This window comes from Physeter macrocephalus, chromosome 13, assembly GCF_002837175.3.
Source record: "Physeter macrocephalus isolate SW-GA chromosome 13, ASM283717v5, whole genome shotgun sequence".
Lineage (NCBI taxonomy): Eukaryota > Metazoa > Chordata > Mammalia > Artiodactyla > Physeteridae > Physeter > Physeter macrocephalus.
The window spans coordinates 5,361,908-5,377,630 of NC_041226.1; the positions used below are offsets into that span (position 1 = coordinate 5,361,908).

Genomic DNA, 15,723 nt, shown 5'->3' on the forward strand with positions numbered 1-15,723 from the left:
CAAACCCGTGTCCCCTGCATCGGCAGGCGGACTCTCAACCACTGCGCCACCAGGGAAGCCCATGGAGGTTACTATTTCTTTTAGCTTCAACTATCATCTACACTTGTATGACTCAAATACCCAGGCCAGTAGCCACAGAACTCCAGTCCCATACAGAAGAATCCTCCCCTCCCTCTCCCTTTAGTCCCATGTGCCCTCTAAGAAAACACCACCTTGTCCCAAGCTAGTATCATCTTCTGACAGAGAAGGTGAGGGTAGCACCAAGGGTTAATGAGTGCACTAGGGAGCCGACGAGACGGGTATCGTTTCTGAATTCCAGCTTAAATCCCATGGTATAAATTGTAACTAACCAGTGCTGCACAGCCTGTCTTTTCCTGATGGTAGTAATCAGTGTAGTAGAGGAAGGTAAACTAGACAATGCAGGTGATGAGTGGATGAGAACACTGGACCTGGCATCAGAGGATGTCAGCATGGGTGGGACGGCTCTGAACCAGCCAGCCCTGCAGACCAAGCCGGGAAGAGCCCAGCCGGCCCCAGGAGCCCAAGCACTGCAAGCACAGCCACATGCGGGACTGGAAATAAAGTAGGGAGAAGAAATACATTCCACGCATATAGGGAAACAGGAGAAATTACAGATAAATTCTGACTTGTTTTGCATATAACAGTAAAACTAACCTATATACAACTCAAGTTCCACAGTACCACAATGTTCTGTTTTAAACTTATGAATAAGAACAAAAGAGCGCAAGTTAACACAGTAATTAAAACGGATACCTGAAGAATCTGGTCTCCAGCAAGAAGTCTCCCATCTCTGGCGATTATCCCATCCCGATAGACTTCCTGGATAACAATGTTAATCAGTGGCGTTTCATTGCCACCCACAATGCTAATTCCTAGCTGAATATAAGGATTAGACCGGTGAATTTCAATTGTGGTGATTTCGCCTTCTGGTAAACTAAGTGGCTGCTGTGTGGCTGCCAAGTTAGAAATGAGAGAGAGAGAGAAATAGATGGAAAGAGAAACATTTTATATTTTGGTTATCATCTTCAGGTAAATAAGTCATCTTACATTAGTAGATGGTAAAGAACTATGCAATACCGCTGGATAAGGAAAGCAGGATGACAAAAAATATCTGTTATCTGAACATATCTTCTCCCAAAGGTGATCAGTGAATTATCACAAATGGCTACTACGTATCAGATCACAAGGGGCGACACAGTGATCTGATGAAGCAATATTAAGAGAACGTCATCTCGACCTAACTGACGAGAGGTTTGGTCGGTGGAACACGTGTAAATAATGCAAAGCAGCATAAAGACGACTCTGTGGGATGTGATCACCACGGGGTGAGAGAGGAGTCACAAAGGCTCTAAGAAGGGGTGGCTCTTGGAAAAGGGTTATGGCTGGGGCAGGGAAAATTTGAATTTGTAGTATAATTTGAAATTTGTTCAAGAAAAGTATATTTAAAAATAAATACCTAGGGCCAACCATCAAGACGTGCCCAAGATCCATGACTACAGGCCTTCTGTTCACTCCTAGTGGCTGTACAGTCAGATTCGTGGCAGCCACCAGAGCAGAGCAACAGTCACAGGCGTGGCCATGGGGTCAGATACACACCCAGCCCTTCCCTGGCGGCACGAGCCGATCAAGTCGTCTCAAGATTCAGGCCGCTCCTGTCACAAACCAGCTCCCAGAACCGTCAGCGGCATTTAGTCAGCTAACGGATGCGAAGGGTCTGGCACACGCGTGACACAGGGAGCACTTAATCTGCGGTATTATTTTTGTTGCTCTTAATGTTGTTGTTTTCTTAGTCAAGAAGCAACAAGCGTTTGCACACAAACACCCAGTAAGAAGCAGGTTAACAACCAGTGAATCATGGACTAAACAGAAGAGGGAGGGAAGGGTCACCTTCCTCAGAGTAAGTTCCGAGCTCTGCTTCTAAACTGCAAACTGTCAGACTTGTGCACTTAAAAGGGTGAGTTATGTGCTATGTGGATTATATCTCAAAATTAATTTTTTCAAGAGGAAAGAAAACGCATGTTGGGAGAGCAGCAGGGAGTGGTGGGGAGAGAGGCAACGCCCGGTTTGAGAAGAGGCAAGGAACACAGGCGGCGGACACGTACTGTCCCCGGCGGGGCTCTCCTCGAAGGCAGGGTTGTCCAGGCCAGGCTCCTCCGTCCAGGCGGGAAGGGACGCCGATGTCAGGGTCGGCCCTGAACAGTCCGCTTCGGGTGATAAAGTAGCTGGAAGATCTATGACCGCGGTTCCATTTTCATTCTCGATCTCCGTCTGAGTTTTACTAGTTTTCCGTCTCTCCAGGGCAACTCTCTGATGAGAAGCTCCAGGGCATCTAGAAAGAGAGCATCAGGTGGTTTCCAGATGATGTGAAAGGAAAAAAAAAGTGATTAACAGTTTGTACCACAACAAAACAATGGCAATGGCTTCTATGCAAAGAGCACCTAGAAGTACCCACAAGCATTTCCACTCAAACGAAGTCCTTACCACTCCACGGAGCAAATTTAAAACAAGGCATTTGCACAAACATGTACTCAGGAATCTATCAGTACCAGAAATAACATACGCAGTGTAGTACACCAGTACACTTCTCCCTGCACTGTGAGAATCCTCCTGAGGTTCTGATTTCATAACCCCTTTGACAGGTTAAACGGCTGGACCACAGGAGTGGAAACCAGCACCTTCCTCCACAAGCCCCCTGCGTCCTGCCTTAGACCCTGAGCACCCCGGTGCCTCTCCGTTCTTGCACCCAACACTGCACATCACCTGTTAGTGGGTGGAAATACATCTGAAGCTTTACCACTTGCAGGAAGGCACAGCAAAGGCTCAAATTTATGACAGGCATGGGAGGAGAGGAAAACGTACCTCCTGGTTTGTAAAAACAGAACTGCAACGGTGGAATTACAGATATGCTATGAAACTTGAAGAATATATTTCTAAGTACTGGGGAAACTTACATGAGCACCAAGAAATAAGGGCTGTTAACTTGCTTGTTTTTACTCACTTAGGCCAACAAAAGGGGCAGATATATGTTTGTTTAAACATTTAAAGAAAGTCTTTCTACACAGATGTCAGAAGTGCTGCAAGGTGCCAGTTCTTTCCCACCTAACACCCTGACTGGACAAAGTGACGAAAAATGCCCAGTTTGAGGAGTGGGTGGAAGAACCGGGGATTTGTACAGGAGAGCCAGGCACACGCTCCTAGACCCTGACACGACTCTGCAGACCCCACCTACTCTCCTGTTGGGGTAAGAAGTTTAGGAAAGGGTGGGCAGGATGGGCGACAGTCTTGTGGCTAGGGCTGCAGACCTTCATTCAATAACAGTATTCTTAAAAATCTAAACTTTCAATCGAAATTAAGGACAGAATTCAATTAAAATTGAAAGCTATTCCTTAATGATAAGAGTAATAAAATTTCCCTCATGAACTGAAGATTTATTTTAGGTCCTGGATTTCAAGTTCTTGAAAAGGATCATTATGAAATTTCTTTATTCAACACTCTCTCCGGACATGCTTTCTCTTCACCTTGCTAAGAAGGGGGTCCACTTATTTTCTTCCAGGGAGTGTTTCTGCAAGGGCCTGGCAACTATGTTTGAAAATGATGTCACTGAAAAAATTACTTTTGTCAAGTAAGCATATTTAATAAGAAATGCATTTTAAAATATTTTATTCAACAAAAAACTGACACTAAAAACTGAATCAGAAAAAATACTTTTGACTAAGAAGACAGGTAATGATTTAGTTCTCAAAATATGTATCATACACAAATATCTACACGGCCAATAGCTAGTCTTTAATGGAATAAAAGGACAAGGAACAGGAATTGAAGAGGAAATACAAACAATGTGAACACCTGGGAATTAGCCTAACAAACAACTAAAAAAATCCTACAAACTGAATAGCCATAAAGGCTAAGATATAGTTATTAAACGTGGAAAAACAAATTTATAAAGCAAAATTTAAGATTGTTAGAGAGGTGAAGAAACAGGTATACTTAAGTTTCCAGTAGGGCAGCAAATCGTTAACAGGAATTAAAGATATTAAAAATGATACTATGTAAAAATATGGAAGAATGATCCTACCCAGGAATAGAGGAAGGTTACAGAGGGAACCTTCGGGAACACCCATGTTTAAACACGATGGAGCAGCTGAGTAGACTGAGATAGAACAACCAGACAAGAGTGTCAACAAAGAAAAAGCGGCCAACTGTGCAAATGCCATAAAGGGGGCAAATAAGATAAGGGCCAAAGCACTGGTTTGATTTGGAAATTAAAAGGTCATGGTGACCTCAGAAAGAACACTTTCAGTGATGAGGGCAAAAGCCCAGACTATAACACAAGCAGTTCTGTTAACAAAATACATGCATTCCACAAAACTGCACACCAAAACTTACAGAGCTTGGGCAGAAAGAGGACCGGGATAGACAGACCATTCAACACCGGGGCATCTGGGGATGGAGAATGGCTGCTAATGGGTACAGGGCTTCTTTGTGGGGTGTTGACATGTTCTAAAAATTAGATTGTGATGATGGTTACACATTCTGTGAATATACTAAAAACCACTGAATTGTATACTTTAAAAATAGGTGAAGTTTATGGTAAAATATATGTCAATAAAACTAATTTTTAAACCAAAGGTGAATAGGGAATGAGTAGGTCAGAGCAGGCTTGGACAGAGAAAAGCTCCTGACCACAGACAGCCCACAGCCAGCATCCCTCAAATTTGTAAACATTTGGAACTGAAAGAGAAAGGAAGAAACCAGAATTTGCTGGGTGTCTAATTAGGGCCAGTCACTGTGTAGACTTTATGTACAGTATTTCACTGAATCCTCAAAACTGCTCTATCATCCCCATTTTACAAACGGGAAACTTAAAACAACTCACTAAGCCAGCATCACATAGCTATTAAGTTATGGAGCCAAAATTCAAGCAAACTCAGATCTGATTTAAAGGTGCCTGCTCTTTACACTGGATCATACTAAACTTATGGGGTTCTTTTCCTAGGCCTTACGAAAACATAAATTGAATTTGTTCCACAAACTTGTACCTAGAAACACAGTCATAGAATGTTAGAGTGAGAAAGGCTTTGGTGATCATGAAAACACAAACGGAAATCACAAACAGCAACAAAAACCTGTGCATCTTTTTAAATGGAGCATTTAACAATAACAACACAAACCGCAACTGGCATAGGGGGATATAACTGGGATCATTCCAGCAGGTAACTGAGTGTAGCAGGAGGCTAGTTTGGAGGCTATTACACATGATTAAAAGCAACAGAAAAGAAGTGCCTGCACCACTGAATGAGATCAGGGTAGGCATGGGCTCAGACGATGCAGGTGGAAATGGAGCCCTGAGACAGTGGGCTGCCCTTAACAAGGGCACTGAAGGCAGTGTGACCTGCCACAGGCTGAGGGCTGTGCCCTCCAGGCAGGCTTCTCTACATGCAGGTGTGTCTTTACATCTTTCCTAAATAAAGCCCAAAGGCTCTTGCAGCAGCTACAGCCAAACTGAGGGACTTTTCCTTTCCTGCTGAAGGTTATAATTTCATTCCACTATTCTGGCTCTCCTTACGGAGGAAAATCACATATGAACTAGCTTCATTTATGGCATGGTGGCATCATTCCCTGAATAACGATGATTCACATTAGGAAACACACAGTGTAACAGAGCACACTGTATTACTGGTAGCAGTACTAGGGTTAGCGGTGGTGGTGGCAGCAGTAATAGTAGAGGTAAAATCAAATGGGGCACGATAAGTGCCAACACAATGCCAGGTACTTAATGCAACTCAAAGAGCGTGAGCATCTTAGAACCAAGAAAAATGATAGAGTTACAGATTACAACATGCAAACATCACTTTAAGTGACATCACTGAAAACGTTAGATGAAGGGTATCTGAAAAGCCTCTCTTCCACAAAGCAATGCGAACACTGGCAAAAATTGTCAGAAAAATTTCTGAGCTCTGGAAATAAGCCAAGGTTCTGTAGCAATCTGGAGTGCATTTATTTAAGAAAAATGGCTGAGTCTTAGTAGAACAGTGAGCTCTGTAGCATTTGAACTTGCCCTATTCCCATCCCCACCTCCCCCAGTAGCCTGGGATAGCCATGGCCCACAATCACAGTGGAATCAGGAGTCTGGCAGCCACTGGAGGAGCAGACTGGAGCACCTGCAAAGCCCCATTTGTATAGAATTGTCATTAACTGACCTGTTAGTTCCCTGGAAGACCTCACTCACAAGGATGTCTTTATCTGACCTGACTTGGGGCTCACCCAGTGCAAAGGCATTTTTGGGGGGGCGGGGAGGCAATTGTGTAAGACTGTGGCTGTCTGGGGTAGACAAACAAAAGGCTAATCAAAAAGTTTAAAAGGAAAAGCTAGGGAATGAAATGTCCAGGGCTATGTGCATGCACAGGAAAGAACTGAGAAGGCCCTAAAATCTCACTTCTGGCTGACACTGAAGCTATGTGAAAGCAGGAAATGAAGGCTAAGGAGGAGCTGTCAACTGCCTGAGTGTTGAAGGTATGCCCCACCGTGCACACAGAGCCCCTTGGGAAGAGTGGGAGATTTATTGGTTACAGGCATTTAAGAAATTCTCTGTTCAATCATTAGCTGATTAGAAAAATCACTAAACAAACAGTAACAAACAGCAATAATAAATCCTGAAGAGAAAGAAGAATCTGATTTCCAGAGTTGCCACATTATATTATTTAAAATGTCCAGTGTTCAATACAAAATTAAGAGACATGCAAAGAAATAGGTAAGTATGGCCCATACATGGGAAAAAAAGGAGTTAACAGAAACTGTCCCTGAGGAAGCCCAGACATTGGCCTTATGAGACAATGACTTAAATCGAGTATTATAAATATGTTCAAAGAACAGAGGACTCCATGTCTAAATAACTAAAGGAAAATATGAGAATCTCAACAAATAAAACATACCAATAAAGAAATATGTTATATTAAAGAGCCAAATAAACATTCTGGATTTAAAAATAAGTACAATAAGTACATTTATTATAAGTACAATAAATGAAATGAAGAATTCACTATAACTAAAGGAAAATATGAGAATGATATCTCAACAAATAAAACATACCAATAAAGAAATATGTTATATTAAAGAGCCAAATAAACATTCTGGATTTAAAAATAAGTACAATAAGTACATTTATTATAAGTACAATAAATGAAATGAAGAATTCACTAGAAGAATTCACAGGAGATTTGAACAGGTAAAAGAAAGAATCAGTGAACTTAAAGGTAGGTCAACTGAGATTATCCAGTCTGAGGAATAGAAAGAACAAGAATGAACAGAAAGGATAAAGCCTCTAGGTCCTGTGAGACACCATCAAGAGTATTAACATATGCAGAATGGGAGTCCCATAAGGAGACAGAGACATTAGGGCAGAAAGACTATTTGAAGACATACTGACCAAAATCTTTTCAAGTTTGATGAATGCTGAAAACAGCAAGAGTGAAGTACCTCATCACAAAGAAATGACCCTCAGTAAGACAGCCGCCTGACTTCTCTTCAGAAGCTACGGAGAACAGGAGGCTGTGGATAGCATATACTCAGAGTGCTGAAAAAAGACTGTCAACCAAGAAGTCCATATCTAGCAAAACTATCCTTCAAAAACAGGAGAAATTAAGACATTCCCAGATAAATGAAAACAAAGTGTCTGTTGCTAGCAGACTTGCCCTATAAGAAATACTAAAAGAAATCCTTTAGGCTGATATGAAAGGACCTTAGACAGTAACTCAAATCCACATAAAGAAAGACCACTGGTAAAGGTAACTACATAGATAAATATAAGACAGCATTAAAGTGCTTTTTGGGGGCTTCCCTGGTGGCACAGTGGTTGAGAGTCTGCCTGCCAATGCAGGGGACACAGGTTCGTGCCCTGGTCTGGGAAGATCCCACGTGCCACTGAGCGGCTAGGCCCGTGAGCCATGGCCGCTGAGCTTGTGCGTCTGGAGCCTGTGCTCCGCAACGGGAGAGGCCACAACAGTGAGAGGCCCGCGTACCGCAAAAAAAAAGAAAAAAAGGTGCTTTTTGGTTTATAAACTCCTTTTTGGTCCTATTTGGTTTAAAAGACAACCCTGCGCAAAGCAATAATTTTAATTCTGTTTAGATGGGCATGTAATGCATAAAGATGTAATTTGTATAACAACAGCACAAAGGATGTGGAAAGGAATGAAGGTATATATGAGCTAATTTTGTGTGTACTGGTGAAATCAAGTCAGTATTAATCTGAACTAGATTGTTGAAAATTAATGTTAATTGCAATCCCCAAGGCAACTACTAAGAAAATAATTCAAAAAATAGATATGAATAGAAATGACAAAGGAGTTAATATGGCATACTTGAAAATATCTATTTAACAAAAAAAAAAGGGAAGAAATGGATTAACCTTTAGAGAAACAAAAAAGAAATGACATATGGAAACAACAAAATGGCAGACATAAATTCTACCTTATCAGTAATTACATCAAATATAAATGAATTAAACACTCCAATCAAAAGCCAGTGATTGGCAGAATGGATGAAAAAGACAAACAGGATCCAACTATATGCTGTCTACAAGAGACAGATTTCAAAGACACCAATAGGTCAAAATTAAAAGGAGAGGAAAAAGATATACTATGCAAACATTAACATAAAGAGAGCTGAATGGGTATACTAATTTCAGACAAATAGACTTTAAGACAAAATTTTTAAAAAAAAAAAAAAGGGAAGAAATGGATTAACCTTTAGAGAAACAAAAAAGAAATGACATATGGAAACAACAAAATGGCAGACATAAATTCTACCTTATCAGTAATTACATCAAATATAAATGAATTAAACACTCCAATCAAAAGCCAGTGATTGGCAGAATGGATGAAAAAGACAAACAGGATCCAACTATATGCTGTCTACAAGAGACAGATTTCAAAGACACCAATAGGTCAAAATTAAAAGGAGAGGAAAAAGATATACTATGCAAACATTAACATAAAGAGAGCTGAATGGGTATACTAATTTCAGACAAATAGACTTTAAGACAAAAATTGGTTCTAGTGACAAAGAACATTCTACCATAATGAAAAGGTTTGATTTACCACAAAACTATAACAATTATGAACATAAACACAATTAACAGCAGGCCCTCAAAGTACATGAAGCCAAAAATGACAGAATTAGAGGAATAGACAATTCAAAACTAATAATCTAAGCCTTCAATATCCCACTTTCAATAATGGATAGAACAACTAGACATAAGGACAAGAAAAGAGACTTTTAACAACATTATAAATCAACTAGACCTAATAGAAATCTACAGAACATTTCACCCATCAATAGCAGAACATGCATTCTTCTTGTGTACAAAATGGAGTATTTTCCAAGATAGACTGTGTGCTAGGCCATTAAAAAAAGGCCTCAGTAGTCACTTCCCTGGCAGTCCAGTGGTTAGGACTCTGCGCTTCCACTGCAGGGGGCCCGGGTTCCATCCCTGGTCTGGGAACTAAGAACCCGCATTCCGCTCGGCATGGCCAAAATCATTAATTAATTAATTAATATTTTTTAAAGCCTCAATAAAATTTAAAGTATTAAATTGTACACATGTTCTCCAATAACAATTAATTCAAAATGGATCAAAGACCCAAATGTAAGAGCTAAAAGCATAAAGGTCTTAGAAGGAAACATAGGTGTAAAGCTTCTTGACCTTGGATTAGGCAGTGGTTTTTTAGCTATGACACCAAAAGCACAAGCAAAGAAAAAAATAGATAAAATGGACTTCATAAAAATTAAACTTGGGCTTCCCTGGTGGCGCAGTGGTTGCGCGTCCGCCTGCCGATGCAGGGGAACCGGGTTCGTGCCCCGGTCCGGGAAGATCCCACATGCCGCGGAGCGGCTGGGCCTGTGCGTCCGGAGCCTGTGTTCCGCAACGGGAGAGGCCACAAAACAGAGGGGGGCCCGCATACCACAAAAAAAAAAAAAAAAAAAAAAAAATTAAACTTGTTTGTCCTTCAAAGGGCACAGGAAAATGAAAAGACAACTGATAGAACAAGAAAAAATATTTGCAAATCATATATTTAATAAGGGCCAGAATATACACTGCTTACAACTTACAAAAAGACAAACACTCCATTTTAAAAATGGACTAATGATGTTAAGCATTTGTTCACGTGCTTACGCGCCATTTAAATATCTTCTTTGAAGAAATATCTATCCAAATCCTTTGACCACCTAAATTGGATTACTTGACTTTTTGTTGAGTTGTAGGAATTCTTTATATATTCTGGATACTAGACTCTTACCGGATACATGATTTACAAATGGATATCTGCTTTTTACATTATATAGGAGAAAAAAATGCTGGTGAGAATGTGTCAAACAAAAACTTCTCTCCAAGTTAAAATGTGAATTTGAAAGAGCAATCTTGTCTCAGCCTACCCTGACCCTTAAAGGCTTCAAAACCATTTGATGAACTAGAAAAGCTCTCAGCATAGAAAAAGATCTCTTTAAAGGTTTTCTCTATATTGTACAAACTTTTTAGAATACTGTTAAACTCTAAGTTTTAAGAGGAAAAGAAAAATGTTTCTGAATTTTGCCATAAACCAGGGCACAAATGCTCAATTTAACAACAACGACGACAAAAAAAAAACCCCCAATATTATCATTTACAATTAGCATAAGATGTTAGATTGCTGAGGATGAGGCAGGGATGAGGGAGGGAGGAGGGATGCTTTATAGTTGATGCTGCTTGGCAAAATTTCTGAAAGCAATTACTACAATGTTCCAGGCGTCATACAATATATAGAATATTTCTTAAGGGCTTTAAGTTCTCCTTTCAAAGATGAGCACTTTCCCACATCTTTTAAAATCCTTCATTGTTTTCCTAATATATAATCAGTTAATAACTAGTCATTTTATTTTAAAACACAGTCATCTTTCATAAATGTTTTACTTTTAGCCATAGGAGAAAATGTCAGCTGTTCTCATACTGAAGCAGATTTCTTAAGTTCAAATAGGGAAGGTAATTTAAACTCAAAATTACCAGATTTAACAAACTATTCCTAATGCTGTATTTCTACTAATAATTAAAATAATCGTAATTCTGTGTCTCATGACATCACTCTTATTGCTAGTTTGTGTTGCTTTTACCTGGCTACAAATTTTTGTCCTCTTCCCACAAAGTGAAGCTTAGTTTACCGCCCCTCGAATCTGGGCAGTCATGTGACTACAGCATAAGGGATGCTATGTGACTTTAAGGCTAGAGCATACAGGGCCATGCAGCTTCTTGCCTTATTTACTGGAACCCATGTAAGAACTTAAAATACCCTGAGGCCACTGTGCTGGAGAGGCCACCCATAGGCTCTCCTGTGGACAAGTCCTGGCTGAGCCCACGCCTCTAGTGGACCTCCATCAAGGTGCCAGACATGTGAATGAAGCTGCCGTCTTGGAAGTAAATTCTTCAGTTGCAATTGCTGCAGTCCTGGGCTTTTGTTCTTCCCAGCTGTGGCCCAGATTGGACATAACAGAGACGAGCCATCCCTGCTGTGCCCTGTCTGAATCCCTGACTCACAGAATCAAGCACTCACTGTTTTATGTCACTATATTTGGAGTGGTTGGTTTCTCAGCAATAGATAACCAGAACATAGATTAACAATTTAATTGAACAAACATTAGATGAGTGTCAACTTTCTAATTTTTATAATCAACAGTCACTCTTAGCTGCTAACATCAAGCAAGTCACCTCACCTTTTCAAATCATTCACCTTTTTCAATGTATCTTTCACAACACGGGCCTAAGACACTTTGGAAATGATTAAATTAGTAGCTCAAATATTAATAAGCACACTTGGAAAACAGAACTTTCAACTGGACATAATTGCTTAGCTTTTATCAAACTATAAGTGAAGGGATAGTCTGCAATTCCCAAGTTTTTATATCATCAACATAAACAGCTTGATAGAAAATACTACTGATACTTCGACTACGTATTAAGTTCTTATATGCATTTTAGTTAAGTAAATATTCCTAAAATAATTGTGTAATTTTTATCTCACTGCTCTCAAAATACTTAACTGAATTGAGACTTTGTTCAGTTCCTATAATACCCCAAAACCGACGTTCATAAGAGTCACAAAACAAACTTATCTCTGAAAAAGACTAGCTCTGAAAGAAATAGGAAAAGCCTGAAATCTTCTTCAACCTCAGCCACAACTAGGCCTGACCCAGACAGTAGATTCAGGAGTTTGGTGTCAATCTCCAGGAAGTCTCTGTTATCGTGTTCAGATTCTATGCCTGCTGCTGACCAAAGACACACAAAAACCTAAGACTCTTGCATTTTCAAAAGTCTATACATCTATCCTACTCTTTTTTTCTTAGCTCTTATTTTTAGACAGTGCAGCTTAAGTTTAAGCAATTTCTCTATAAATCTTCACGTTTCTGACATTTTAATAACATCTCATTCTTTCTCATAAATCTAAATTATTTCTAATGAGTACACTCACTTTATAACACTGATATTTAGGAACAGAATGAACACGTATACTCACGTGTATATGAAACTTTTACTACCACATAACAGCAGAGAACATGATTCACCCTGGGTAAGGTCAGCATGGTATGTTAGAACAGTAAGCAGGAATACTGAAATTTAAGTCTAACCATGCCATTACCTATCTCCAAATCTTTGTGACTCAGTTCCCTGATTCGTAAAGTGAGGGGATAAGATTAGATTCAATTCATGATTTCATGTGTGAGTATAATGACAAGCTGTTCTATACCAGACTTATACTATTATTTCTAAGTCCAATATATTGTGTTAAGCATTGTTTTTCACAGCAATCAAGATTACTGTAGATTGACACTGCACAAGTGGCTGACCTATAAAATTTAGAAATCAATACATTTATTTTGGTCATTTTATGTGATTCTATCTCCCAAAGAGATTAATTTTAACCCTTCTTAAGGGTAGAAACAATTTTAAAGATCAAATCTTTTATCAAAGTCAAACGATAAAACTCACTAAACAATCAGCCAAATAGATTACTTAATCTTTTAAAAAGCTTTTGTCAGTAGAACAAAAATCCCCACTAAATGTTTTAAAGTTTCCAACCCCTAGTTCTTGTTCAGTCAAGTTCCTGAACACAGAATTTTACGAGATCTTAGCGAATAAAATCACAGATACAGGCAGACCTCATTTTATTGCACTTCCCTTTATTGCCCTTCACAGACTGCATTTTTTTTTTTTACAAATTGAAGGTTTGTGGCAACCCTGTGTGACATCAGATGATGGATAGCATTTCCTAGCAATAAAGTATTTTTCAATCAAGGTATGTAAATGTTTAGACCTAATGCTATTGCACCCTTACTAGACTACAGTACAGCGTAAACAGAACTTTCACATGCACTGGGAAACCAAAAAATTCGTGTGACCTGCTGTATTGTGCTCTTTGATATTCACTTTACTGCGGTGGTCTGGAACCGAACCTACAACATCTCTGAGGTGTGCCTGTACCCATTTCCATGTTGCAACAATATTATAATTTTTAACAGCTGCATGATATCCCGATGCACTGATGTACTATTGTATTTTTAACCTTTCCCCTACTGTTAAGTAATCAGATTGACCCCAGTTTACTGAACTCTGCACAATGTTGCAGCAAACATCTTTATATACAATTTTCCCTTCTTTTGGACTATTTCCTTAGGATAATAAGCTAGATAAGAGGATACGGACATTTACAGTTTTTGAAACAAACTGAGAGACTGCCTTGCAAAAAGAGTCTATCATTATATCCTGCTACCATGTGACTGTAACAACCTCATATTGGTAAGTGTAAAACGGTACTTCCTGACTGTAGCTTTTACATGCATGTTTTTGATAAATAATAATATTAAATGACGGTTGCATGCAACTTGTTTGTTTTATCTCCTGTGCGGGATTTGTCTGTTTACTTACTGATGACTTGGCATTTGTATCGGGTTTATTTGTTTGAGCCACCTTTTTATAGCCTAGAGTCGCTTCTCTCTCTCACCTGTTTTTAAGATGTGCCTCCAGGTCGCAGCGCTGCACTACATCTTGGCACACTGAAGAGAACGGACATAAAACTAATAATTTGTCCAGAAGTTTATGAACTAGAATGCTAGACTTCTTACACAACTTAAAGTGGAGTCTCTTCCGGTCCAATGGACAGAAATCCTTCTCTTGCAGGAAGTTTCTGAGGCACTTGCAGCAGAAGGTATGTCCACAGGGGGTGTCTAGTGGCTGCAGCAGAGGCTGAAGGCAAATGTGGCAGACCAGGTCATCATCCACTTCGTCCTGGTAATTGTATAAGTGGTTTTCTCGTGTCCAGTGCTGCTGGCCGCATTCAAAACACAGAGGATTGAAGGAGGAGGGGGAGGTCTGCTCCACAGACACCATCTCATCGTTTGTCGTTCCCATTTTGAATCAACGGAAGCAGTTTCTGTATCTTCATACATTAGACTTCCATTAAAGGTTTGATTTCCTTTAAAAGACAGTGATGTATTTGACTAAAACCCAGGTCTGTTTTTCTAGACTAGACAAAACAAAACAAAACAACCAGAAAAGTAATTACTATCAATCAACATAGGCTAAAAGAATCAACATAACATTACTATGTTGACTTCTTTTTTAGTAAAAAATTAAAATTTACATCAGGGAATAAATTAGTCGTAAAAACATAAAAATGACATTAACTAATTTGCTTGTTGGCTAAGGATGACTTACCTTGCCAAGTTCTTGGTGAGAAAAGAACTTAGGATTAAAAGCAAAGATGTCTTATTAATATGTGGTGTGACACAGGAAACAATTTGTTCTACTGACTGAAATCCCCCGATACTTCACTGCTTAATGGTAGTTTCAACGCCAGTTAATCTACGTAGTATGCTAATAATGCAATTTGAGGTATATTATGTAATACATTTGCATTTGCCATCCCAGTCATGGTTCCCTGCTTCTGACTGATGTTACACATTTATAGTGCCATCCCAAAGATTGTCTTTGAAATGTAGTCTCAAGGATAATTCAGTGTCTTAAAAAAAAGACCTTTGCTCTACACTGTTTGGGAGAAACTGGATTTCAAAATATATATGTATGATTTGAATATTCTCTCCCTATAATACAGACTGCAGAAAGATAGATCTGCACAGCATATATAAATAACATCTCTGCAAACTCCACAAACTTCAATACTATTTTATGCCATTAAGAGAAAAAACCCACTGATTCAATTTTAATATTAACTTTTCAAGGTGACAGGGTAATCTAAGACACATCTTTAGGCTTTATTCATAGGTACATCAGGGTATTAAGAGTCAAGAGGATCCTGAGCGCTGTTCTCGACTCTGGAAGACTCTTATTTAATTGAAGCTGTCTGTTCACAAAGCAATAACTTTGTCTTATTCCTGTTGGGCTGACCCCGAAGATGAGTGTGAAGTACAGTGTGTGGGGGTGAAAACGGAGTTTTGGAATTGAACTCCTTGCCTGTATATGTTCCCTAAATAATTGGGTATATAAAACCTGTATAATAAAAAGTATTCTCAATAAAAAAAAAAAGAAACCCACTATAATTCAATTAAACAGATAAGGCATGTTATAAATGTCCATCCCAGCTCACATTATTCCACACTCCCATTGCTTCTGGCTTACTCAGAGCAGCAGAGTGCACGTGTGCGTATGTGTGTGTGTGTGTG

The 15,723-nt window shown here is 39.3% G+C and overlaps 1 protein-coding gene across 4 annotated transcripts in view; it reads right to left on the reverse strand.

Moving 5' to 3' along the window:
- The window catches only part of LNX2 (ligand of numb-protein X 2), a 46,787-nt gene extending 32,225 nt beyond the window's left edge, over positions 1 to 14,562 (reverse strand). For 3 of the 4 annotated variants that reach the window (XM_028497398.1, XM_007112031.4, XM_055089645.1), the window contains exons 1-3: positions 14,046 to 14,562; positions 2,124 to 2,350; positions 775 to 974 (exon numbers count right to left, since the gene is read on the reverse strand). In XM_028497398.1, coding sequence (XP_028353199.1) covers positions 775 to 974; positions 2,124 to 2,350; positions 14,046 to 14,452 — 834 coding nt within the window. In that variant the 5' untranslated portion in view covers positions 14,453 to 14,562. Of the gene's footprint in view, positions 1 to 774; positions 975 to 2,123; positions 2,351 to 14,045 lie in introns of those variants that run through there. The other variant, XM_055089646.1, reaches the window with a different exon arrangement.
- Between the last annotated feature and the right edge of the window lie 1,161 nt (positions 14,563 to 15,723).